At 39.9% G+C, this 26,899-nt stretch overlaps 1 protein-coding gene across 1 annotated transcript; it reads left to right on the top strand.

Annotated features, from left to right (window-relative positions):
* The first annotated feature begins 4,438 nt into the window (after positions 1–4,438).
* LOC138049999 (coatomer subunit beta-like) lies at positions 4,439–25,382 on the top strand. Its single transcript, XM_068896492.1, has 27 exons — positions 4,439–4,627; positions 5,698–5,927; positions 6,029–6,091; positions 6,202–6,308; positions 6,819–6,933; positions 7,166–7,258; positions 7,496–7,633; positions 7,953–8,072; positions 8,231–8,338; positions 8,567–8,644; positions 12,696–12,764; positions 13,126–13,271; positions 13,576–13,672; positions 14,317–14,368; positions 14,665–14,797; positions 15,576–15,696; positions 17,576–17,647; positions 18,328–18,486; positions 19,628–19,717; positions 19,824–19,910; positions 20,069–20,213; positions 20,733–20,800; positions 21,123–21,174; positions 22,399–22,544; positions 23,306–23,395; positions 24,108–24,260; positions 25,056–25,382. Exons 1-27 carry the CDS (start codon positions 4,537–4,539, stop codon positions 25,113–25,115), a joined length of 2,883 nt encoding a protein of 960 aa, XP_068752593.1. The 5' UTR covers positions 4,439–4,536; the 3' UTR covers positions 25,116–25,382.
* The last annotated feature ends 1,517 nt before the right edge of the window (positions 25,383–26,899 follow it).

The following is a 26,899-nucleotide window of genomic DNA, read 5'->3' on the forward strand; positions in this document are numbered from 1 at the left end:
CGTTTGAAACGGGCCTAATCCAGTCTTATTTTATCATCAGCGCTACTAAGTGTACAATCATGACGTAAACACTCTATGTCAACTGAACCTTGACGGGTCATTTATTTATCTTGTACATGTTGTTTAAGTTAGACTTAATTTTATGGTAGAAGAAGCTTTACAACGGCACTTGAAAAGCACTTGTGGAAAACGTTTAAATTTCGTCTAGGCAGAAACTCACTGTCGCGAAGTGTTGTGACCAATTCGAATCCGCAGATCTGCGGCAGCCTAATGTTTTCGATTATTTTAGGTGGCGTCGAACCGTAACATACGGTTTGTCAGAAGATTCGGAGAGCTTGGACAGTGGACCCTGACCTCTTTCTCTTAGCAAAAGGAAGAGAACGAGGTTGGTGCCCTTCTCTAACGAGGTAAAGCTGTGCTTGTTTCGTTGAAGAAGCTTCAGTTTATATTCCTTTAAATTGGACAACCTAATTAGAACGGTCCTTTGTGATCCTTTTAAACCGACCGTAATAGGCCGTTTTACAGTTGTTTGCTCAGCGACCTAGCCTATGAATGGCTGCGAAGCTGCCGGTGGCCTAGTATTGATACAGACCTCACTTCTTTTATCATGTAAATTGTATTGCTGTGATTGTAATTAGTCTACATTTACATAGAGTGGTTTTCAAATGAGTGTCGTAAAACCAAAACCAAAGTAATTACTTTGGCCAATCAAAAACGACGGAGACAATGCAGTAAACCAATCAAAACTCGAAGTAATTACACGTAGCCGACACAAAGCGCGGGAAAATGTGCACGCGCGAGCCACAATTGGTTTTGGTTTCACTTCTGATTGGTTGAAAAAATGGGGCGAGAACATTGAACCAATCACTGAGTGAAGTAAATGCAAAACCAAAGTAATTCACTAATTACTTTCGACACTCAATTGAAAACCACTCTAAGAAAAGCACATAGGTTTTTATCAAAACGGGGTCACCGGCAGCCTCGCTTCCATTCTTAGGCTATGTAACTTAGCTACAATTGTAAAATGGTCGATTCATCAGATGCCATGCCGGTATTTTGTCGTTTTTACGCGGCATCTGTCAAATTAGGTTTGCCTCTCAAGTCTAGAAATGAACTTTGATATTAATAGTATAGTGGGTGTTACTTCAAGTTTGGGACGATGCCTCCTTTTTCTTCTTGCATGCCTCGGAATCATGCTGTTTTTTGTACGGTTTTTAGTAAATTTCTGCTTCATTAGAATTAACTGTTCCTTGTGAGGTCTGCCTTAGGGCCGATTTGCACGGTGCCATTTTTGTCGCATCAAGCTTACGGCAGTCCTATGACGTGACTTAAGATTGACGTGTACTTCAGAAAAATGTCGTAGCATTTTAAAACATGTTTTAAAACACTGCAACAATCGTAAGTCGTGTCGTACACTTATCGCATTCGCCAAAAATAGTCGACCCTTACCTTTGTCTTCACCTGCTCTTATTACCCTTAAAGAACAGGAGGCATCGCCCGCTCTTATCAAACGTTGGTAACGATGTTTGATACTGAAACAAATAAAAAGCAAGTTGCTACCAACTGACTAAAAGTTTTCAGTATTGGAGTTGGACGTTTTAGTATTGTAAATCTTCGCCCGTTGTATGCAATTTAAAGCATAGATTCGCGTGGATTAAGTAATTTGCAGCTCATGGCTATTTGGTCCTGTATCACTATGGGGTGTGCCCTTCAATAGATAACCATGTAACCGTGTGGTTTATCTGGAAGTCCTCTTCAATTAGCTATGGGTGGATTTCGCCGTGACTCGCTTGTTTGTGGGTTATTGATTTAGGCGATTTTCCTGGTACTTTCTTTCCTTTCTGTTTGACACCTAGTCCCTGTCGACACGTATCCGAAAATGTTTAGATTACTTTTTTTTTTCGAATACGGCTTGCGTCCACACGTATCCGGTGAATTCAGAAGTCGTGTCCGGAAATGTTTTGAGTACGGTATGCAGAGTGGAAATTTTTTGATACGCTGCGAATTGGAACGTGTGGACGGTCGTATCCGCATTTTTTTTTAATACGCTGACATAACACTAATGGATCTAGTCTTTCTCGGGTGAGTCTTTTAGCGCTGGAGCGCAAATTGGGGGCACTGTAACCCAAATTAAATCACCTATTGGTTTTTGAGGAGGCGGGAAAAGCGGAGTACACGGAGAAAGAGCTCACGGTGTATATGTATATGACGCCGACCCGGGCCTCGCTGCACCCCTCGCTGTAAAAACTGATAACCATTTGATTCTCCTAATGGCCCTTTTGACGTGAATTCTTAAATGGGCAATCCTCATAGTCGTGTAACAGTCTTTCTTGGAGACCTGTTCAGATTCACTTTCTCATTTAGGAGAAATGAGCCATAATCAGGTCATGCTGATCCGACAAAGCAACAAAATAACTGCTTTTTACAATCTCCTTGTCAGATATACTTCCTCCAAACAGTACAAACTACTCACAAATGTAATCCAAACATTTAGGGAAATTCCTATACAAGACCTTCGAAGGTGTTGCGCGACTTGTGTTCAGAATAAAGTTCACTCGAGGTCTGGAGTATTCGGTTTTCGCATGATAGCGATAAATATCATGGCCTCAGTTTGTGTTATCGGCTTCGGCAGATAACACAAACTTTGGCCTTGATAATCATTGCTATCATGCTCAACCTCATCCAATAATTGTTAATTATTATGAGTGTATTAACGTAAACGAACTACTACTACAGACGTTCTTGTAAGGCGCATTTCCACAGCTCAATGCGCCTTATAACCACTTTATTACTAAATAAATTCCCTATCTAATCAGAAACAAAATAACAAATTACATAGATGAAAAAGACTCTAAAAACATACGTTTTAAGTTTAGCTTTAAAACAGTTTACAGTCTTCGCTTTTTTAATGTTCTCAGGCAAAGAGCTCCATAGTTTTGGTGCAGCAAATGAAAACGTACTACCACCATAACTGTCAGTTCTAGTCTTTTGAGGAAGGAATAGTTAGCGTGACGATGATCTTAAAATTGTTGACACATAGTACTCGTCAATTAAAGGCACCAAATAGTCTGCTGACTGTTTATGATTGGTCTTATAAGTGAAATGGGAGAAGTGCATGTGTTGTTGCTTGTGCATATAGTCGCTTTGCACCCCAAATGAGCAAATTCAAACAATTCAATCAAACTAGATGGTCTCTAGGGAGGAGAGAGAACGGGATGTATACAAAACATGGACCCCTTCATGGAACCGGTCCATGGACTACCCCTTTGGACCACCCCTTATTTTACAAAGTTAAAGTAGAAAAATCCTTAGACAAAAGAGGGGACTGATCCTTACACTTATATCTGGACAACTTAAGCAATTGTCTCTTGAGGACACTTGAAAAATTCAGGTGGTCTCAATGGGATTCCAATCCATGACCTCTGCGATGCGGACACAATGCTCTACCAACTGAGCTTTGAAGCCATGCATAGCTAGACGAATCTTTTTGGAGCCACCAAATTGGTGGTTTATTAGTGTCTACAAAACAGGCAATTACTTAAATCAGTAGCCCATAACTAGGAGCGAATAACAGCTCAATATTCCCGCTAATGAGAATCCTGTGGAGCCCTGCAATGACCAATCACAAGAAACTAACTTGACGTCATAGCGTCACCTAACCGGAATTGTCTTTGTCTTTTGCAGAAAAGGTAGTCTAAAAATAGATAGATCGTACATGGGCTCCTGGGGCCGGTTCCTGAAAGGTGTAATAACCCTATTCCATGGATAAATGTGCCGGAATAAGGCACTTTATACCTGGAATAGAGTTATTACACCCTTCAGGAACCGGCCGCTGGTCTATAAAAATACTGTAACAGATAAGTGCGAGGATCTCTTCTCTCTTTCGTCTGAAGACTTTTCTCCTTGTAAAACGTACTTAATTTACAAAATGAGGGGTGGTCCACAGGGGAGGTCCATGGACCGGGTCCATTAAGGGGTCCATGGACCGGGTCCACAGGGGTGGTCCATGGACCAGGGGTCCATGTTTTGTATACGTCCGAGAGAACGGCATCGTCTCTTGCAAATTCGTCGTTTATCTCTCGCACCGCTCCATCTCGCCGCGCCTGGCGTGCGAGAGTATGATTTTTTTCATCAATTTCCTTTTTCGAAACATTTGCTTTTAACTGAAGGTAGGTGCATTTAAAAGTTAAAAGCATGTCCAGGCAGTAGAGAGTGTTTTCACTCACGTGATCAGTAACCTTGTTTTTGCACAAAAACAAAAGAAAACGTTTGCACGATAATAGAGCTCAGTTCCCGGAGGAGTAGTCAGGGACACCAACATGGCCACCGTGTTGGCACGTGAAAGATAAAGGAAAGTTTAAATTCGCGCGGTACTCCTGATACCGACCTTGGCGACGCTACGTGCAACATACACTACCACATAAACGTTAGCTGGTTGCATCCGCTAGTTCAAATTGCCACGTCAAGACCGCCATCTTCCTTCTTTGATGAACTACTCGCAGTTCGTTTAATAGGTTCGCTCTTAAAATTTCAAAGATGACCACGGCGGAACTACCTTGTTATACGTTAATCAACGTTCTCTCCGATTCAGAAGCCTTAAGTGAGCAAAAACTTGCTGAAGATCTCGGTAAGTTGCCCACTTTTAAATTTAATTAAGCTTACTCGCTCATTGCAGTTCGACCAAAGGTAGAATCATTAAAATATTACCTGTAAGAATCTAATTCCAAGACATGTCGAATGTCTCTTTTCTTACTCAATTAAATTGATTTCCAACTGGTTCTTGAAAGAAAGCCTCCATATGCTAACAAGAGAATGATAGTTTCATTCATTTTGGTGGCTCGACAGTTCAGTGGCTATTAGGTGCAAGGGAAGGTATATACAGTTTATTGGTGGTCTTTGGCTCACTGGTCTGCTAGTGAATGATGAGTCACCGTTAAAAATAAGTTTAATTCTTTCAACCTTCATCGACCGCGGTGTTACTGCGCCTTTCAATAACATGCGGACTCATAAATTCAAAGGTCAACCGACAAAATAATGCGTTTTTCGCTACCGTCAATCAAATGTTCGGCGGCTCCTCCGAGGTCCCGACTACTGTTGAGCGCGCAGTAATCAAATCACATTGCTGATCCCAGTTCACTCAACATAGTCGAAAGCTGGGAGGAGCCGCCCAACATTTGATTGGCGGTAGCAAAAAAATGCATTTGTCGTTGACCTTTTAATTTAAGAGTCCGCATGTTATTGAAAGGCGCAGTAAACAACAAATGACAAATATCGTTTTGAATACAACAAATATTTAATCTAGAATCTAGTTAACGATAATTGGAATTGAACTGGCATAAGGAAGGAAAGAAGACGTATAGCAGTTATATGTTAGATTTCACTTAAACTTATGGAACATAATAATTATTTTGTCTTCTGTGCTTGATACACACAGAAATCAATAAAGGTTTTCCCTCACACTGAGGTCTTAATAAGGTACCCTCCTTCTACAGGTTGAGCAGCCGAGCCACTTTGTCAAGTATTTCAGGAGACATGGCCCAGTATTCTATAGTTAGCTATAGTTATTTATTTTTTTCACATTAGTGGCAGCACCTTGCCATTTTTAGCTTCCCTTAGCTGAATGCCCCTGATGATGAAGTCAGCTCATGAACTTGGCTTATGTATTAGGAATTAAACATTGTTTTCCTCTTTTATCAGAAAAAGGTGATCTGAGGGTTAAGACAGAATCACTGAAGAAAGTGATCCAACAGATATTGAATGGAGAGAAGATGCCATCACTTCTTATGGTTATCATCAAGTTTCTCATGCCACTGGATGATCACACCATAAAAAAACTTCTTCTGATTTTCTGGGAAATTGTCCCAAAAACTGGCAAAGATGGTAAATTGTTGCAGGAGATGATTTTGGTTTGTGATGCATATAGAAAGGTGAGGAAGTTGATGTTGTAAATTGGTAGGTCTTTCTCTCTATCTAGTCATGTTTTTACAGATTTTGTAATGTTCTATGCATTGTGTTCTCTGTTTTTAAGGACCTTCAACATCCGAATGAGTATATTAGAGGCTCTACGCTAAGGTTCCTCTGCAAGCTGAAGGTGTGTACAAAATATGACATAAGAATACATTTCATTTTTTTTAAAGTAAATGTTGTGGAAATACAAGTTAAATTATTTTTTTAAAAACATTTTCTTTTTCATTCAAAAAGGAAGCTGAGTTGTTGGAGCCCCTTATGCCAACTATCAGAAATTGTTTGGAGCATCGCCACTCTTATGTGCGACGTAATGCTGTTATGGCTATCTACACCATTTATAGGTTAGTTTTTTGTACTTTGTTCAATAAAGAAGTCATTTCTGATATTAATTCTCAAGATTTGGCAGACTTGAGTTGCATGTACTACCTAAAAATTAATAGGGTACATGTGGATGATTATTTTTAGTTTGACCCAATCCTTTGGTGTTCAAAAATTTTTTAATGCTCTTTTTGCAAAGGTTAAAAAAATGTTAACAAAATATCTGTGTAATTTGAAAAAAAGATTAGTGTCAGTATTTCCACCTGTTTTTTTTTGTTGTTGTTGAACAGATACTCTGTGCCAACTTACACAGTTTTGAGTATCTGTTTTGCCAATTTTAAAAAAGACATTGCACCAATTCATTTGTAAAGGATGTCAATAGCATTTGAATAGACAAGGTGTTGGTTAGTCTAAAGGAATATACAGCAGCACCATCATGTGCATGCTATCAAAACCGATAAGTACATCAGTTTGGGGCTTAAATAATGTTATTGTTACACTTAGCATGAATTTTTTGTTGTTGCTTCCCCCAGAAACTTTGATTTTCTCATTCCTGATGCACCAGAGTTGGTTCATACATTCCTGGAGCAGGAACAGGATGCATCTTGCAAACGCAATGCCTTCATGATGCTTATTCATGTTGATCAGGTGATTTGGCATTTAATTATTGTTTCAAGTCCACTTGGTCATCTTCTGGGTATTATTTAGACTATTCCTGCCAAAGTAAAATTGCTTAAATTGCTTAAGTGGGATGACAAAGAAATTATTGGTCCCATTAAGTTATATAGATTTATGTGGAGATAAAGTTGTAAGGTTTTGTAGGCAATTATTCTAGTTAAGGCTCAAGTTGATTATTCTTATTTTATATTTATCTTTGCAGGACCGTGCTTTGGAATACCTGAGTACATGCATTGATCAGGTCAACACATTTGGTGATATACTGCAGTTGGTAATCGTTGAACTGATTTACAAGGTACAGTCACTGGTATTGCTCATTGTTTAAGTTGTCTTAATGTACTATTTACAAGTTAAATTTTTCCTGTATGCATAGGGTGTTTAATTATTTATGGTACTTGCCTGGATCTCTTCAAATTTCCTTTGGCAGGAGATACCAGTTTTTGACAATAATTATCAATGATTATTGGTTGGTTGAAGATCCTTGAAAGTGCAGTTCAAGAATTAAATTGAGTATGAATCCTGTTGCACATAGGTTTGCCACGCTAACCCAGCAGAGAGGTCACGTTTTATACGATGCATCTACAACTTGCTGAATTCTTCATCACCTGCCGTGCGTTATGAAGCTGCTGGAACTTTGGTTACACTATCATCTGCTCCAACTGCCGTAAAGGTACCAAGATTTGTCATGTTCTAAAACATAAGATTATGAACTTAGGGGGTATACATGTGCTACAAAAATTGTAAAACAGAAATTTGAGCCTGTCACCAGGAAGAGTATCCAAGCATCAGTAGCAAAGAAGTGATTTATTTTATGTGTATGCTCAGTTTTTGTTCATAGTCAGTCCTAAATTTGCAAATGTTTTTTTTGCTGTCATGAATAAACATAATCATCTCCCCCTGGGAATAGGTGTATCAAATACACCTGCTTAATATTATTATTGTGTCTTCTGAATGCAATCTAATGCTTTTCTTTTCTTTTATTTCAAAAGTCTGCTGCATCTTGTTACATTGAACTGATTGTCAAGGAAAGTGATAACAATGTAAAGCTTATTGTGCTGGACAGGCTGATTGCTCTGAAAGATAATCCATCCCAGGAAAAAGTCCTTAGGGTGAGTGGAATCTCATTCATGTTATTTTAGCCCCTGCCCACATTATTAACTTATTTGTCGATGAGACCTAAATTTGTAAAACCAAATAATTGTTATGTTCCTTATCTGCTAAGCAAGTGATCATCCCTTGAACTATGTAAACGTATTGTATCTTGTAGGAACTTGTTATGGACATCCTTCGTGTCTTGTCTTCCCCCGACCTTGAAGTGAGGAAGAAGACCTTACAGCTTGTGCTTGATCTGGTCACTTCACGCAACATACATGAGGTATAGAATGGCTCAAGACAGTGTTTAAAAAAATTATTGCATTACGTTATTAGCAAGTGTAGACCTCTGGCAGAAAATAGATTGAGTTACAAATTGAGCATATATGGAGGTCTGTGACTTAAGACTTTCAAGCTGACAGAAGGTGACACATCTTCTTGTTTGCAATAATTATTATTTGAGATGTTGTTTTTCAGAACAAGCTAATGAAGTTTGCATTGTTTTTAACAGGTTGTTGCTGTTTTGAAGAAGGAAGTGACCAAAACCCACAATGAAAGTGAACATGAAGATATTGGTGGATATAGACAGGTATCATAAGTTTACAATGTGCTCTCATTAATATATCCAGTACAAAGTGAATAAAATTAGTAATGATTGTGCAACCCATTTTAAAATTAGATGTGGGATCCCGCCAATCCCACCTGGGATCCCATGTTCATCCCAGGTGGGATCCCGCCTTTTTCTGGCGGGATCCCAGCTGAGATCCCGACCGGGATTATGGAACGTCCCAGGTGGGATCCCACCATTGATCCCGGGTGAAATCCCGCCAATCCCACCTGGGATCCTGGGTGGGATCCCACCAATCCTACCCTGGATCCCAGGTGGGATCCCAACAATCCCACCTGGGAAACCAGGTGGAATCCCACCTTTAATCCCAGGTGGGATTAAAGAGGCCCTCCCACCTACGATGACAGGCAGGATCAGTACCATCCTCCCAGGATCACATATGCTATTGTTAGTGCTGGCTTGTATGAATTCTGATATGCCAACCAGGCTTCTTGCTGCAGTAAGGGTTTCAGGGTTGACCAGGGGATAAAAAAAAACTGGGAAGCCGCGGCCACAGGGCCAGCCTGGCCTGGCCTCGCCGGGGTTGGCCGGGGCCAAAATTGGAAAGGGAAAGCGAAAAAACAAATGGTCTGCCATGACTGGCCAGGGTCAAAACTGGTAAGTCAAGCCTTGCGAAGACTTTTCACGCAATTCCCGTCCTGTCCCACGGCATATATTCAGTGAACAGCTGTGATTCTTGCTAGTGTTGGACTACATTCACTGGTCAGTTTTCTGAAGTAATAAGGTCCTTTAATCAACATACAAACAAGTAGCACAGTTTCACATTCAGCTTCAATGGGTATTAATTTATGTACAGATCATTACATTTCAGAAACTGCAAAAACTAAAAAGGTTATAATATCCTGCTCCTGTAAAATAATATTCCAGCAAATCAGAGATGTGCTAGAAACTACAAAAAATCCATTACAGTCAAGCTATTAACAGTAGCAGTTACTACCATAGCTCACAGGCAAAAAAATAAAATACAGAGGTCAATGCAGTACCTAAATTCATGTTTTAAAATAAAATACGAAAAAAGCTTTTAAACATGATAAACCACAGAACTAAAACAAGTCTGCAAGGAGAGATCCTTAAATACATCATTATTCAAACCATAACTGGTTGAGGACACAGAATTGCCTGCTGAGCATTTTTGTCTGCTGTAAAGGACCGTTCCCTGCTGTCCCATCAAAGATTTTTTCAGGAACTGTCTCTTTATACTCTTTCATGGCAACTTAAAAAAATACAGTATATACAGTATTATTATACTTCAAAGATGCATGTACTGATTCCGCTAAATCATGTGCACTGATCATTTCTATTACAACTAAAGTGTATGAAGAGTAAACTCATAAATTTGGATCTCTTTACTTACAGACGTCAATAATACCTTTCTCAGGCATTTTCTGCATTGATTACAATAGTTAAAGTGACAGCATTTAGCATGTTTACGAGAAGGAATCATTTGTCAATCGTATACATATAACTTGCAGTATGAGCACTTGTTTTCCAAACCATTTGCTCTAAAACTTCATTATTCTTCATTAAAGGTTTATCAATTTTTTTACAGGGTTATAGCATTTAAACCAAATTGAGGTGTGAAAAATGTGAATGCTATATACCTGTAAACCAATCCTCATTTTAAAGACAATCAGGCATCAAATCAAATGTTATTCGCTTAAAGTTAACTCTTACCTTTTTACTTGAGTTGTTGTAAGCATTTCTTTGCCTGGATCAGGATTTAAAGAGTAAAACTAACCAAAAAATCGTCACCATGCACAAACGTGTGATCGTTGATACACGAACGTTTGAATAAAACCGCCCAAAATCTGTAGGAGCTGGACTGGTTACCAGTGACTGCTGACCAAAACGAAAAGGGCTCACTAGTTTCCAGTCCGCTGTCTCACGTGTTATTCCAAATGGCGGGGTGGCGGAGGATGACAATCTTTCCACGGATTCATTATAAATGGACAAGATTTGAAAGATACTGGAGTTAATTGAAAGGATTATTAGTACTGACTTGGAGTGTGTTATGTTCAAGAGTAGTGCATCATGTTCCTTTTGGAATAAGGCTGATTATGAGAGCATCAAACAAGGTAATCCGTTGATGATATTTGTCACATTATCTATAGATCGAACATCAGAATAAAAGATCTCTTTTTTATTTCTCCGTGTACAGAGTGATTTTATGTTCAAAGTTTGGGGCCTTTAAAGGACATTGTTTAAGCAAAGTACATATATTACGAGTGGTGAATTAACTCGAAAAATATCGCATTCACATTGGCATGCTTTGAATAAGACCAAACCTTGTTGTATATACATGTATTGAAGGTTGAAGTTAAAGCTCATTTTTTCAAGGCACCAGATGAAATCAAATCCTAAAAGGGCACTTAAACTTGGATTATTGTCTCACTGGCACATTCAGTACTATTGCACAACATTTTCACAAATTTCAACTCGCTCAAGTGACCCTCAAGTTGAATCATTGAGTGGAATTCTTAAAGATTCCCATAAAATCTTAAGTCCACATTGCCCTTTTAGCTTTTACTTCCCAAAAATTAGGCCTGGAAATCCAGAAAAGCCTGGCTTAAAAATCTTGGAAGGCTGGGAAGTCCAGGCATTTTGGCTGAACAGTGTGACTACAGCTGTACTTTAGCGTGATAGAATGAGAAGGACTTAAATCATTTACATAGCTCTTTTATCAGAGACCATGTACATCTAAGAATAATTGTGCAAAGGTTTAGTCTCAGGTGTCAAATTTAGGAACAGTCAATATAATAATTTTTTATTCATGTTCAAGTGTGAGATATAAAATAATGTTTACTTTGCTACATTAAAGATAATTGGCCGTTAAACCATAACATCATCATATTTTGCAAGACATCATCAAGGCCATTTAAAGATTGTTACTTCAAAGACAGTTCAACTGAGCCCACAGAGTTTGGTTAAGGTCACTGGTCACTGAGTAATTACAGACAATGTTACACTAAATTGCAGTCAATGTCTGTAATCTTGAAGACTTTAGAAACACTTTATGCATAGAAATTCAAAAAAGCCAGGTCAAGGCTGGCTTGAATCTTAAGGCCTGGCTTTTTTGACCAGGGTTGCAGTGAAAGCTCTGCCTTGGAAGTAACAAGGCCAGGAAGGCCAAGCTTTGGTGGCCAAGGTTGCCGAGAAAGCTTGGCTGTAGCCATGCTTGCTGGGCTTTACTAGGCCGCATTTTCCCGGTAAGCTTGGCTAAAAACCTGGAAAGCCTGGCCTGGCCTGCCTTTGCCAGGCTAGCCGGGTTTTTGGCCGGGCTCCTGATGCAAGGGTAGGTGGGATATATGAATCTCGCCAAAGATCCCAGCTGAGAAGATGATCATCCCAGGTGGGATATTAGGATCCCGGGTGGGATCCATAAATCCCATCCGGGATCCCAGGTGGGATGGCCTAATCCCGTGTTTTAGGCGGGATCCCGGGTGGGATTAATTTCTTATCCCGGGTGGGAATGGTGGGAACCCACCAGGAATGGCGGGATCCCGCCATTCCCACCCGGGATCCCAGGTGGGATTGGTGGGATCCCGCCGGGATCCCGCCTGACTTTTTACATGGGAATGCATGTACATGTGTCTGAAAGACGTATAATTATTTTGAAATGTTGTTGTTATGACTCTAAGGGAGAACGATCATAGCTTCTTATTGCATCATCATTTACGGAAGGTATTTGAGTCCACAGTCATCCAGTCCCACAGATGACTTGCTTCCAAGAAGTACTGTACCTTAAGCTAAATGCATTCTTGAAGAAAAGAAGCACAAGTTAATTTTTCTTGAAACCCCCTATAATAATATACATGTACCACATGTACAAGGATGGCAGATCAAAAGCCACAAGAAAAATAGTACACTTTACAGAATTGATCTTTAGTTTAAGTAGTAATTCTTAGCTTGGCACGGTGAATTGACTTGAATTGAGTTGAACTGAATTGAATTGACTAGAGTACTGTAAACTTCAAGAGCGCTAGTGATGGCTGTTGCCCTTCTCTTTGTGCAGATGCTGGTTCGCACTCTTCACACTTGCAGCGTCAAATTTCCTGATGTGGCTGTTTCTATTGTCCCACTGGTAAGAGAGAACTTTCTGTGTCATGGAAATAACTTAACTGGTTCTAAAACCCTAATGCCAAGGGTCCACTGTGTGGTAGGCTCTTACAAGGCAAGCTCTGCTCCCAGCTATAATCGGAGATTTGCACTAATGGTTTTACAACAAACTAGATACATGTAAGGACTTCATAAGATTCGTGAGGACATCAAAAGCAATGAAGACAATGCATTATTGATGCAAAAAAGTATTACAGAGATACTGTTTGCAAGTATTAGTAAATTGTCAAAGTTTGTGTACTGTATGTTTCCTTTTATAGTGTTTTCATGTTTAAAAAAAGCAGTGAAAAGACAAGTTCTATAGGGTATTAAATTTTTCTTCATAGCTGATGGAGTTCCTTGGTGATACAAATGAGCAGGCAGCCTTTGATGTTCTGCTGTTTGTGAGAGAGGCAGTTCAGCGCTTTGAACAGCTTAAGCCAGTGATCATGGAGAAGTTGTTGGAAAATTTCCACACTATAAAGACTGTTAAGTAAGTATAATACTTATAACAAGGAAATGATCTTTTGAAGTGGAGTATACAATATTATTGGAGAAGATTGCATAACAAGAAAAAAACTCAGTTACAAATGTAAACAAAAGTGTGCATTTGACCTGAATATTGTATTCCTGTTTGCTTATCCCCTGTCAAAGCATTATGGAATTAATGTGTTTTGCTTTATTAATATTGCTACAAGCCCCCCTTACATTTGTATCGTCAATATTTCCTCCCTAGTAGAATATGAAAATACTCTTTCAAATTTCCAAGTTGCATTTTGAATTTTTGTTTAATTTAGGATTCATCGTCATGCCTTGTGGATCATGGGTGAATATGCAGTCAGCAAGCAAGACATTTTGGATGTCATGGATGAGATCAAGAAGGGATTAGGAGAAGTAAGACCATCATTGTGCATAGGTTGTTTTTTAACTATCTTGAGTGATTTTTAAACTACTGTGTGCAATTCGATCGTCAGAATTGTAGGGAAAATTTGGTGCTTGGGTTTTGGATGAATTTACTTTTGTACCAAAAACATTCAAGAAGATGAAGGCACACATTTGGGGCTACATGCAGTTTTCTTTCTTTTAAAATATCATAGTCTTCTGTCTCACTGGGTTTAACCAGAAGCTTGTGACTTTGAAGCGTTTAAGTCTGGTTCAGAGCTGGGATTTTTTGAGTTGAAAAATTTCCTTATTTGAATGTAACATAGCTTGCACATTTGCGCATGTTCCCGTGCGTGCAGCTTTGATCTTATTTTGGTCCATATTTGGGCATAAAATTGGTGTTCTAAAATCCTCAGCTTTGTTTCAAGGAAAAGAGTTGCAAGTTACACGCTTCCCGATCATGTGCTTCTGGTTTAACCCATGGACTCCTGAAGCACCCCCCCACCTCCTTCGCTCCATTGATGAGTAAATCGTCTGTTGTCACACAGTAAAATCTATCAAGTCTCAGTCCTAGGGGTCAATAGGTTAACAGTCTACTAGAATACGAAGAAGCTGTGTTTTGCTGACCATCTTCTTTTTCTTGTATTCCTCTCAAGGTTCCCATTGTTGATGATGAAATGAAACGAGCTGCAGGCGACGTCCCAGAGGGTAAGAAATTGTAGTTATCCACCTCCATTCCTTTCTCCCCTTAAAAGTATTATTTCACAAAAGATAGGTAAATATGGCACTATAGATGGTTAAAATAAGAGAGACATTGCTGGACCAACACATTTACTTTGTCAGGTTACATGTAAATATTGAATTCTGTATGAGTGCAAACATTTTTCTTGCAAACCGTACACTTACTGTGACACAGTGATAAATAATTGTAATTTAGGCAGCATCTAGAATAATATTTTGTCCTCAGATTGTGACTGATTCATCTTGTTTATTTATTTATTTAGGGTCTGATTCAGCTCTGTCCCCTCAGAGTGTTGGAGGGCAGCGTCTGGTGACAGCTGATGGAACATATGCTACTCAGAGTGCACTCAGTGCCCCTGGTCTTACTTCCCTGCTGAAAAAGGATGAGGAAAAGAGGCAAGAGTATTTAATGTGTCCAGGATTCTTGGCAATTTGAATTACACACAGATGGAGAGGTGGTTTAAGAGGATGTCAAACTCGTGCTTCCACAGAAAAATTAGCCTGTTTTAAGTGGCACTGAAATGTCAATTCCTACATGTTTCGTGAAAGTAACTTATTCTGTGTTCAGAAAATAATTGAGAAAACAGTATATCCAAACAAATTTACTAGAATTTTTTATCAGAAAGGTTTTTTTTTTGTGGCAAGGTCTATTTTTATGGTAGTGCACTTTAGTCACTACACACTGTTACCGGGCTTAAGAGTAAAGAGTGCAAGTCTGTGGCAGCAATAGGCTCGCAGCGCATTCATAAATCATGAACAAAATAAACAGGTCTGTTGGAAGCGAGCTTGAATTTCAACAAATGAGCCTCAAAATTGGCAAGAATTTGTGACACTAATGAATAATGAAGCAGCTTCTATTTCCAAAACGATGGAATTACCTGGTGATAAATAACCTCGTCTAGGAGAGTGAATTTTTGACTTTGCAGAAACAATGGTCAACCTTAAGAGTTGGACAATTGTGATCTTTGTGTTGAATTTGCACATTTCTTGTCGAACTATTATAGCACTTGAAAGAAACAAAAAAAACTAACAAAGCTATGTTTCTGACATCAAGTCATATATTTTGAGGTCACCCATCCTGATACTAACCCCACTGGACAGGCTTAAATGGTGGTGTGGCAGCCATCTTAATCAGCTTCTTACTGTCGTGCATCGATCATGTGTCTATTTACAGGCCTCCCTTGCGTCAGTACTTGCTGGATGGTGAGTTTTTTGTGGGAGCAGCCATTGCTTGTACGTTGACAAAGCTTGCACTGCGTTATCTGGACATTGAAGAGAACAAGGAAAGACAAAATGTAAGATTACATTAAAAACATGTTTAGCAATAACTATAATTAAATTAAATTTTTTAGGCCTTGACCTACACTGTATCTGTGTTTGGGCTGGTTTTCACAAGTACAGAAGCACCAATGATACGCATGTTCATTAACTTATTAGAGTGTCTTTTGTTGTAACAAAAGGTAGTGATGACCAAGATTGGTTGGGCCTTAAGAGTTCACCCAGTTGTTGCATCCTAGATTTAAGTGTTTTAGTCCACTTATTATCTGGTTCTCTTCTCTTCTCTTCTCTTCTCTTCTCTTCTCTTCTCTTCTCTTCTCTTCTCTTCTCTTCTTTGAAAGGTTTCTCCAGGTACTCTTGTTTTCCCATCCTCAAAAACCAACCTCTGATTTCATAGAGCAGTTTTCAATTGAGTGTCGAAAGTAATTAGCGCATTGCTTTGGTTTAAATATGATTAATTCACTCAGTGATTGGTTCAAAGTTCTCGCACCACTTTTTCAACCAATCAGAAGTGAAACCAAAAGCAATCCTGGCTCGCGCGTGCACATCTTCCCGCGCTTTGTGTCAGCTACGTGTAATTACTTCTAGTTTTGATTGGTTTTTTTACTGAATTGTCTCCGTCCTGTTTGATTGGCCAAAGTAATTACTTTGGTTTTGGTTTTACGACACTCGATTGAAACTGGCTTTATTATGTTGATTTAATTTTTGTTTGGTGTCCCCAATTACCGTCTGAGCACGAAAATACACTAGACAATAAAATACTGGTAAAGGTAATCATCATTGTCATCTGCACCTAGTAGGTAGTCGTATTTGACTGGTGCATGGGAGGTTGTGGGTAAGCCACTGACAGAAAGAAATTGAGAAGATGTCATATCAGAAAAAAAATCATGTCCCCTTTAAAGGGACACTCATGGCTTTTGTAACAATTTCTAGTCAATATTCCATAAACTTCATCTTTTGACACCTTGATAGCTTTCGCAACTCCTCTTCATTATTATTTTCTTACACTATTCGCCCGTATCAAAATACCATAATACCCTTTGTTTGTCCCTCCAAAATTTTGCGTAAGCATTGTTTTTATTTTCTCTTCGGACTTACAATGGTCCCAAGAGAAACTGGAAACAATTCCTTTATGCAAAATTTTGGAGGGACAAACAAAGAGTGTTATGGTATTTTTGATACTGGCGAATTCAAGTGAATCTAAAACAAGAGGGTCATCCAGAATGTTTTAGCGACTTTAATTTATACAAGTTACAACTTGAAAACTTGAAAACATTCACCTGATGTTTTCAAGTTTGTACCCAACTCTCTCTTTGCCACTCGTCCCAGAAAGGAGGTAAAGATAGTCGTTAAGATTTAACCCATTGACTCCTAAAGCACTCTGGGACACCCCCAGTTGACAAATAAAATCGTCTGGCATTAAACAGAGTAAAATCTGTCAAGTCTCACTCCCAGGGTTCAATGGGTTAAGGGAATCAGTATTTCATAATTTTGTGACTGCCATCAGCTGAGCAGCATCCGTTGGATTTTCCATATGTTATGTTAAGACATCGTGACAGTATGCCTTTAAACAACACTTGCATGGGACTGAAAAAAAAAAAAAAACCTCAAGCCATTACTTGGTCGATGAATCATTCAGTTAGTTGGGGAAGGCTGTGAATCCTACTTGCCATGAAAGAGTGTAAGTTTGCACAGCTGCCATTGGCACTAATAAAGCATTCTGGAAGACCTCACCAAAACGTGTTGCAAAACACACTGACTTCATAGTCAGTGAACCATATAAAGGCAACATCATTGCTACTTCCACATCCTGTCCATTGCCACTTCCACTCTCCTTTCATACACAGTTCATCTGCTGGTCACTACTGGAATGCAATTGTTTTTATTTTGTTGAAGGTATTATGTGCCAACTGTATGCTCATCATGGCCAGCATTTTGCACCTTGGAAAGTCTGGTATACCAAAGAAGGTAATGTGTCCTAATGTGTCTGTTTCAGTTTAAAACCTCTTTTTCACTAAATATCAAGCATTTTAAAGATGACTGGCATACCATTGTTTCTGTTTCCATGATTAATTTTCATGTGCTTTGGATTGTGAACGTAATTTTTGTCGCTATTGTTTTGACACAACAGTCATCATAATGTGCTTTGTCTGTTTGTCGGAGCATAATTAATCGAGGGACTGGTTATGAAACCTTAAAACCTTCAAAAGCGAGAGCAGTGTTGTCGTAATCGATGTTGAATTGACCGTGACAGTGCACAATCTTTTGTTTTTGCTTCGCAAGGGTTCGCAGATTAGTTGCCCATAATTTAATCGAAAGATTTGATTGGTTATCTTCTCGAAAAAAGGTATGTTTTGTGCACCGTCAAGGCGAATAATACAGTCAAAAACATGAAACCATATCTAACCATAACCATCTCCATGCATTAACTATGGTCGGAGAAAGTCCATGCTGACAGGATAAGCCTGCAAAGCGTGCTTGCATTTGAAACGCAAGCTCGAATTTTCTAACAGTTTGTCCAAAGTCCTTGCTGTGCTTTCCCTTCAGGTTCTAGTTTTACACAGGATCGACTTTTTAAACAATTTGTCTGTGTTCCTTCAGCTTTGATTTTGCTTGTTTTACACGTAGCTTCCTCTTTTACTCCTTAGGTTATCACAGATGACGATGTTGACCGCATCTCTTTGTGTGTGCGTGTGGTCGCTGAGCGTGTCCCTCTCATGAAGAATATCTTCACTGTCGAGTGCCGCAACTCGCTGTCTTCCATGCTGGATGCTAACAAGAGGGGAGAGGACGAAAAAGTTAACAAGGTTTGTCATGTTTTGCTCAGAAGAGATTTTTTTTTTCCAGATTTTGGCCACGTGAAAATCGTGGGGAGAGGCTGAGGTCTAACTTTTGCGAGGACAGAATGTAGAAGAATCGCACTGCTACACAGGCAAGGCGCCTAAAGAAGCCATCGATGTTTTTGCAGAATTTCGCAGCAGGATTTAGAGCATTAGTGAATTACTACTTCTGCCCAGAGTACTACCGGCAGAATGCAGCACTTTATTAAAAAAAAAAAAAAAAATAAGAAGAACACCTTAAAAACAATAGCACGAGGGAAAAGAGTTCTAGTACTGAACTGAAACTCTCCTGGGATTTTTTCGGCATGAAAAACTTGTTAACGTTCCTTGTTGATTGCTGATGGGCGATCAAAAATCTGTGCGGTATATCCTTCCAAAAGCACTGACCTTGAAGCGTGTAATTTAGGACTCTTTTCCTGGTTCAGAGCTGGGGTTCTTTTAGTTTAATTTAGGTCTCTTTTCCTGTTGCCCAAGGCTAACCAAATGCTTGGCCTACTATAAGACGCCATTTATCTGCTTGTGATCCAGCAGTAAAAGAAGCAGCATTCATGAGTCAGGTCAGACCACTTATAGAATACGCCAGTAGTGCTTTGGATCCCCACACTGAACAGCTCATCGCGGAAGTTGAAAAAATTCAACGCAGAGCAGCACGCTTTGTCCTTTCTGACTATAAAAGCTTTGAGCCTGATTCTGTGTCAATGATATTAAAAAAACTTGGCTGGACACCTCTAAAGCTTCGTAGACAAATAAACAGAATAATTCTCTTTAACAAAGGCTTAAATAACCTGGCTGCTCTTCCCTTCCTGGAATCACTCCAGAAACCCACCAGGGGATCAAGACATACACTGTTAACACTATATCCCACCCTGAGCTCGTACCAATTTGTGTAAATACAGTTTCCCACCACAAACAGTAGCTAATTGGAACAGTTTACCTCAATCTATTATCTACTTATCTACTAGCCTAGGAGCCTTTCAAGACTCCTTAGCATCGTATTATTGTGAGTAATTCTAAACCGTTAGACTGCTGACACTGCACAATATATCTTTATGAGGTAGCACAATGAAAGTGAAGTGAAGAACATGATCTGTTTCTTTTAATATTTTAGATTGATTTGGACAAGGTTCTCTCAGTGCAGGTGGATGACCCCATACCCTTCATGCAGTTGCTAGCCAAGTCTGATTCTGGAATCTCAGAAGTAAGAAAACTAGAACTTGAGCTGATTTGCTAACTTGCAGTTAAGTGGGTTAACGCTCTATAATAATGTAATCAAGGCTGAGCCGCTTTGCGTGCTTGTTTTAAAGGATCAGTTTGCATTGGCCCTGTCACAAGCGGTTGGTTCTGTTGGTGGAAAGAAGGAAGATGAACTGGTTGGCTCCAAACTCAACAAGGTACAGTGGTTTTTTTGCTCTGCACTTTTGACTATTTCCTCGCTTGACTACTTCTTAATCGGTACCATTCACGTGGGAATGCATCTATTAATACGGCTGACGGTTTGAGAAGATTATTATGAAGGATAGCACTGGGCTAATATTCTTTCATTTGACAGGTTGCACAGTTAACAGGCTTCTCTGACCCAGTTTACGCCGAGGCCTACGTGAATGTGAATCAATACGACATTGTCCTGGACTTGCTGATTGTGAATCAGACATCAGACACGCTGCAAAACGTTACTCTCGAGTTGGCGACGCTTGGTAAGCAAATACTTCATTCTCCACTCACGGAGCGGTTTTAATTGAGCCGCAAAGCCAAAACCAAGGTGATCAATACTTTGGCTAATTACAATAGATGCAGACCGTCAAATGAGCCAGTACATACGTGTCCAATACCTGCAGAACAGCTGCATAATGACATTCATGGTGCTACCCCTAGATCAGCCCCTGAGAACTCCATGCATTACTTTTTGGTTTGGGTTCTGGTTCAGTAAGGTCATTGTTAGAGGGTCACTTTGTGACGCGTACACCAATTAATGTTGATCTAACTTTGTAGCTGTATAGACCTCTTGCACGTCTTGTTTCCCCATTTCAGACCACGTGATAAGTAAAGTCTGTTAACGCGCCAAGTGGCCCATCAGAGCCGGAGCTTATCCCGGTTTCTGTGGCATGAGTGTGTTATGCGACAGTTTTTGGGTTTTTCCTTTTCTTTTGGATATAGTTCATTGTGATTCAGTCGTTTGTGTTACTCCAACAAGCTTTTATCTTTTGTGTTTCCAGGTGATCTGAAGCTGGTTGAGAAGCCACAGCCCATTATGTTAGGACCAAATGACTTCTCCAACATCAAGGTGCATTTTGCGTTGCAGTTTTCGCAGGCGTACATTTACGCCGGTCAATTATTGAAGGATTAACAGGTTGTGCCAAGTGTTCCACTGACGACGATTACGTTTATTTCTTGCTGTGATAACTTAGTTGTTTGGTTTGACGGGTGTGTTGCACGATGCTATCCATAGTGATGCGTTTTTGTGCTGTTAAGTTTTTGCAGTTGTTCAAGATCCCGCTCACTTTACCACGAGCGTCATTCTTGTATCAGAAACACGTGGCATTTCTCAGTTGTTGCGAAATGATTTTGTTCTACCTTAATTCAAGTATTATAAACCTCCATTTTAGGCGAACGTCAAAGTGTCATCAACGGAAAATGGCATCATTTTTGGCAACATAGGTAAGCTTGAAAACCATTTCCTCTCAGCGGCCACTGTAACAGTTTCAGGGAGGTTTTGCAGCTACTAGTTGACTTATATTCTCATATCATCTTCTCAGACTGGTCAACGAACAACTTTACCCTTTAACTGGAACTTCAAATGGATTCCATGTTTCCTATTGTAAGGGCAGGGGTCATTAATCAGTGCTCCTATATATAGAGAAGGCGGCTCGCTCAGAACGAATAGAATTGTTATATTTCTTGTTCTGTTGTTATCTTTATTTCGCGTACTGCCTAAAGCTTCAACCAAATTAAACTTGGTGGTCAAAGTAAGATCGCATTTTTGATTATTTCCCGTTACACCCTTAACATACTAAAACCAATTGTGGCTAACTCGCACTCGTTTTCTTGTGCTTAGCTCAGGCTACGTGTATTTTCTTCAGCCTATGATGATGGACACTGCTCTCATTGGTTACTTCGAGGTCACATGACATCTAACAACAAAACTGTTTCCCGCCATTCCTGCTCGAATGTTTCACCCGCGAATGTTGATCGACGACCGCCGTTGCTGTTGCCATTGCTCGTTTTTCTTTTTGTGCTATATAACAAATCACTTGATGAGTGGTCCCGAGGGAAACAGTTCATTTTGTTTCCCTCGGCTGCGCCTCGGGGAAACAATGAGATTCTCGGGAAACAAAATGAACTGTTTCCCTTAGGACCAGTCATTAAGTGTTTATTATTATACATTGGTGTCACCTATAAGCACGCAGTTAATTCTTGCTTGCTCCGTTTCTCTTACGTCATACCTACAGACAATAGATTTTATATATGTAGAATTGACGTCATACCTACAGACAATAGTTTTATGCATGCAGAAGTGACGTCACCTAACACACTAACCAGCAGTTTGATCAGTTTTGTCATGGCGGAGCTCAGCTCAGGAATATGCATAATAAAACAGTTATTGAATTCGGTTTTCGCATGTTAGCGATAATTATCAAGGCCTCAGTTTGTGTTATCCACCTCAGCCTTCGGCTTCGGCAGATAACACAAACTTTGGCCTTGATAATTATCGCTAACATGCTCAACCTCATCCAATAATTGTTAATTATTTTAGGTTCGTAGTGAATCAGATCCAAGATAGTGAATGCAATGGATAATAAATTTGACTGGTTTTCTCCGGCTGCTGTGACAAACCAAAGTAATTACTACTTCTTGATATTGTTTGTTGTGATTTCTTGACAGTGTATGATGTCTCGGGCGGCACTGGAGATCGTAACTGTGTTGTGTTGAATGACATTCACATTGACATCATGGATTACATCGTGCCGGCTACCTGTACCGATTCAGATTTTAGGCAAATGTGGGCTGAGTTCGAGTGGGAGAACAAGGTAAATTGCTCACATTTTATGCTGCGTAAAAGTTGTGTGCAGTCGTTGAGAATCTTCGGGTATCAGCAAGCTCATAGACCCTATGCAAAAATGGCTTCCTTTGAATTATTCTTTTGTTCATATTCAAAATAGCCCAACTAACCTCGTTCAGGATAACAAATTCCTTGGAATTTTTGTCTCAAAAACGAGGTTAGTTGGGCTATTTTGAATATTAACAAAAGAATAATTTAAAGGCAGCCATTTTTGCACAGGGTCTATAGGTAGTGTCCAATTCACGCAATGCTATTTCGGCGTAGCCCTCTGCCTTTTGCCCCAGGTAGAAAGTGCACCTTCACTGTGCATGCAGTTGTCAAAACGAGATTCGCTTATCGCAAGAGGCATCCATGACGAGTTATAACGCCGAAGTTCAACTTTGAAACCTTTCTACATCACTAGTAAGTGAATCTCGAACGAAGAGGTGAGTAGAGAAATTGTACAACCCGTTCTCACTTTCATCCAGTTAAACAGAAAATTTGGCCCAACCTTTTCAAATCTCTATCTGGCTTATTTGCCGAAGAAACCGCGTCAATGAATATTAGAGTTCAAAAGGATGTTTGGCCGTTGTGTTGTTGCTGGGATAGATCTAAAAATGTGAACTCTGTCTCAGTAAAACCGTTGGACATCAGAATGAAACGAGAGTTCTGCATGGGTGTTGCAGTTAAGCTTTGTACCTTGTCTTTTTCACAAGCCCCTTAACCTAACTTTGTTTGTTTTTTTCTTAGGTAACAGTCAACACGAACATTACCGACCTGAGGGAATACTTGGATCATTTGATTGCTTCAACAAACATGAAATGCTTAACACCAGAGAAGGTATAAAGATATTCAAATTTGCCAACCACCGAACTAAAGTCCGAACCAAAGAAGTCATACAGCCAATAAACCGCTGGCCACAGTTGCTCAAAGGCTGATTAACTTTATCCAGTGAATAACGCTATGCAAAGAGTTCAGTGCGCGAAAATTTACCCACTGGATTAAGTTATCCCGCCATTGATCAACTGGGGTCTCAGGTTGGCCCATGGGAGCAGTGGTGGCGTTGTGGTGAGAGCACTCACCTCCCAAAATGTGGCCCGGATTCGATTTCCAGATCCGGCGTCATACGTGAGTTGAGTTGGTTGGTTCTCTACTCTGCTCCGAGAGATTTTTCTGCGGGTACTCTGGTTTTTCCCTCTCCACAAAAACCAGTATGAATTGATATGTATTTGTTACATTCATTTGTGCACGACCCTACAAGCTATTCAACATTTTCGTGTGAAATTAAAAGTTTTATTATTATTAGAAACGTAACTCGAAATATTGCTGAACCCAGCAAATGCCAATCTGCAACTCTGTTTCGAAAAGAACTTTTCAACCTTGGGGAAAACGCCGCCACTCTTTCACCTCTCGTAACTTAACAAAGAGGAAGCTATGGAGCAGAGAGACTGAAGGTTAAGTAACCTCACAAAATGAAATAGAGACAAACTGCAACAGCAGCCAGGAGAGTTTATTACTGTTAACCTTTGGAAATGCCTTTGTTTATCGACAGGCTTTAGCGGGGGAGTGTGGTTTTATGGCAGCTAATCTCTACGCTCGAAGTATATTTGGAGAAGATGCTTTGGCCAACGTGTCAATCGAGAAACCAAGCAACCAATCCGGGCCTTCGGTTACAGGTCACGTGCGCATCCGAGCGAAGAGCCAGGTAAACAGATGTCATTTATTGCATAACCTGTACGTTATGCAATAAATTATACATTGGCGAGACTGGTAGACGACTAGGCGACCGATTTCGCGAACACTTTCGCGATGTTGAGAAGAATGACAAGGATGCATCTAAGCCAGTCGCTTCCTAACCACTCCAAAAAACACATGGCCATCTGCGGCCTTTCCCTACATCTAGGTGCGACGGAAAGCCGTAAGAATCTGGAACAAAATTCATCTTCCAAATCGGCACCCTTAATCCTCACGGTATTAACGAACACTTTTCATTTACATGTAACTAATATATTCCTATTTTTCACGTTGCCATGTTATCACCAATAGCGTAGCTCCTACTCTACTAACTAGACGTAACCCACAATTCCTCGATTCGCTCTGACGAAGGGCTAACGCTCGAAACGTTAGCCTGTTCCAGGCAACCAGATAGTCGAGAAAACGAAAACAACTGCGTAGGAAAAGCGAGTGGGGGCTTGGGTCAAGCCCCCACTCGTTTAAGGACGACTCGTTTAAGGACCCCAATTTGTTTAAGGACGAAGGGAAACTAAATAGTTCAAACGTTTCGTACGGAAAGCGGGGTTCCACTTCGGTAGTAAATCGTGATTGGCTTCCCTTGAGCGTTCCAAGAATTGACCGCATGGTTGATCTAGCCAAGCGACACATCGTTCCATTGGCTTTTCCCTTGAAATTTGTCGCACAGTTATATTCAGGCCAAATCGTAATTCACTATTCTTGGTAATAAATCAATGACATGAGTGAATGCTTTTTTTTTTTTTTGCAGGGAATGGCGCTTAGTTTAGGAGACAAGATCAACCTATCCCAGAAAAAGACAACTAAGTAGAAATCAATCTAATCCCTGATTTGCATACCTGGTTTCCTACTTAACAGTCACTGGCCTCTGTCGCCTGGCTTAGTCAGTTTTACTTTTGTTTATCATACTACGCACTTGTCCCACTGTGGCATGTTATATCTTGGGTCATGGGATGGGTGTTGTTCAGAAGTTTCCAAAAAAATAAGTATATTTACATCTGTTCCACTGTGAAAAGCGGAAAGCAAATGATATGTAAGCAATAATTAATGAATAATAAATTTAGAGCACATCTTAAACCCTTAACTTGCTACTGTGAGTTTTGCCGTTTGTGATCAGTTGTTCGTCATCTAGTACTGCTCTGTTTATTCCCCTGAAAATTTCAATTCGGTTTTAAAACGGCCAGCACTTGAACACCGATACTAAAATAGTAAAAAATAATGTCATCTTTATCATAAAAAGTGAAAGGTGAATCTTCATTTTCAACCAAGTTACAGTTATATCAAGTGGATCTAATAAGCGCATCGAATTCGAGGCATTGGGTGGCTGTCTTGTTGGCAGAGAATCCCGCTAAACTATACACATATGGTAATAAAGTATATTTGTATGCTACAACGGATTAAAAGTCGGACCGCCTCTTGGGCTACCTCCAAATCCAGCAAGAAGTTGGTAAAGTTCACTGCACTGGTCATCTTGTCATAAGCAGTATCGTTCGGTTTGTGCGAAAGAAAGTGTCTCAAGTTTTGATCCGCATTTATTTCACGCGGGAACAAGGACGAAAGCGTTTAGGCCGACAGAATGTACAGCTTAGGAAGGGAAGAGGTAGGACTGGTAAAAAGTGAGCTATTCACGGTACCGCGCGGTTTGTACAATTCCTCGTGCAAACGACTGCGGTAAAAAGATTTCCATATTTGTAGCCTGCGACGCGTACAAATCCATGTTCGTAGCCGGCTACGTGTACTTCACAAGCTTTTCCCCTTAGTGGTGCACTCGGTTTGTTAATGACTCGTTTCGATTCATTGGAACGATTGTTGTATTAAAGGGTTCACCGTTTCTCTCGTCTCTTTATGCAAATTCATCAAATAGCAGGTGTCCGAGTGAAAATCTTCAAAACATCCACTGTCCGGCTCTTGTAAACCGCAACATATCTGTGCGGAAATAATTATCAACCGGCAAATTTAAAAAGAGAAACGGTCTTTCTTTTCTCTTCCATGGGAGGCTATTGAAGGACTGTGACACGACATACTTGACCTGGACACATTCTGTTGGTCTTCGTGTGAAATGAACACTACAGTGGCCGTTCTCGTGCTTATCCTCTACTTGTATCTGTTCCTGGATATTTACTCGATATTAGCAAATTTTTTTAGCGGAAATGGAGGCGATAAAAAGGGAAAAAAAGTCTGCCGGTCCAGTAAAGACTACCAGGAAGAAGAGGTGATTGTGCATAAATCACGTGAGGATGCGAAGTTGATAGAGCAACACACATACCCTGTAAATCAGCGTCGCCTTGTTCCTTTACAGTACTTTTACAGAGATTATGAACAGCGGACCACTGCCCTAAAGGTTCGGCAGTGGGGCAGAAGTTGAAAATCAAAAGCGTGAAAAAAAAAATGGACAAGTCATTGAGTAAGGAAGAAAAGGCGTACAGTAGACTTAAAGAAAAAACAAATTTCTTTCAACTTTGAATCTTTTTCAGTTGCGAACAGGTTTCAGAAAAAAGCTAACGTTCTGTCAACCATGTTATCTGTTCGCTTTGATGTTATTGTTTCATGGCTAACTGCTTGGCTACGGGCGAAACAAAGACAACTGGAAATTCA

Source organism: Montipora capricornis, chromosome 5, assembly GCF_036669925.1.
Source record: "Montipora capricornis isolate CH-2021 chromosome 5, ASM3666992v2, whole genome shotgun sequence".
In the NCBI taxonomy this organism is placed as follows: domain Eukaryota; kingdom Metazoa; phylum Cnidaria; class Anthozoa; order Scleractinia; family Acroporidae; genus Montipora; species Montipora capricornis.

Bases quoted from the DNA above. Each gene is read 5' to 3' on its own strand.
- LOC138049999 (XM_068896492.1), top strand. From the start codon at position 4,537: ATGACCACGGCGGAACTACCTTGTTATACGTTAATCAACGTTCTCTCC. The intron at 8,073-8,230 runs GTGAGTGGAATC...TGTATCTTGTAG, and splicing joins CCCAGGAAAAAGTCCTTAGG to GAACTTGTTATGGACATCCT. The intron at 13,272-13,575 runs GTAAGTATAATA...TGTTTAATTTAG, and splicing joins CACACTATAAAGACTGTTAA to GATTCATCGTCATGCCTTGT.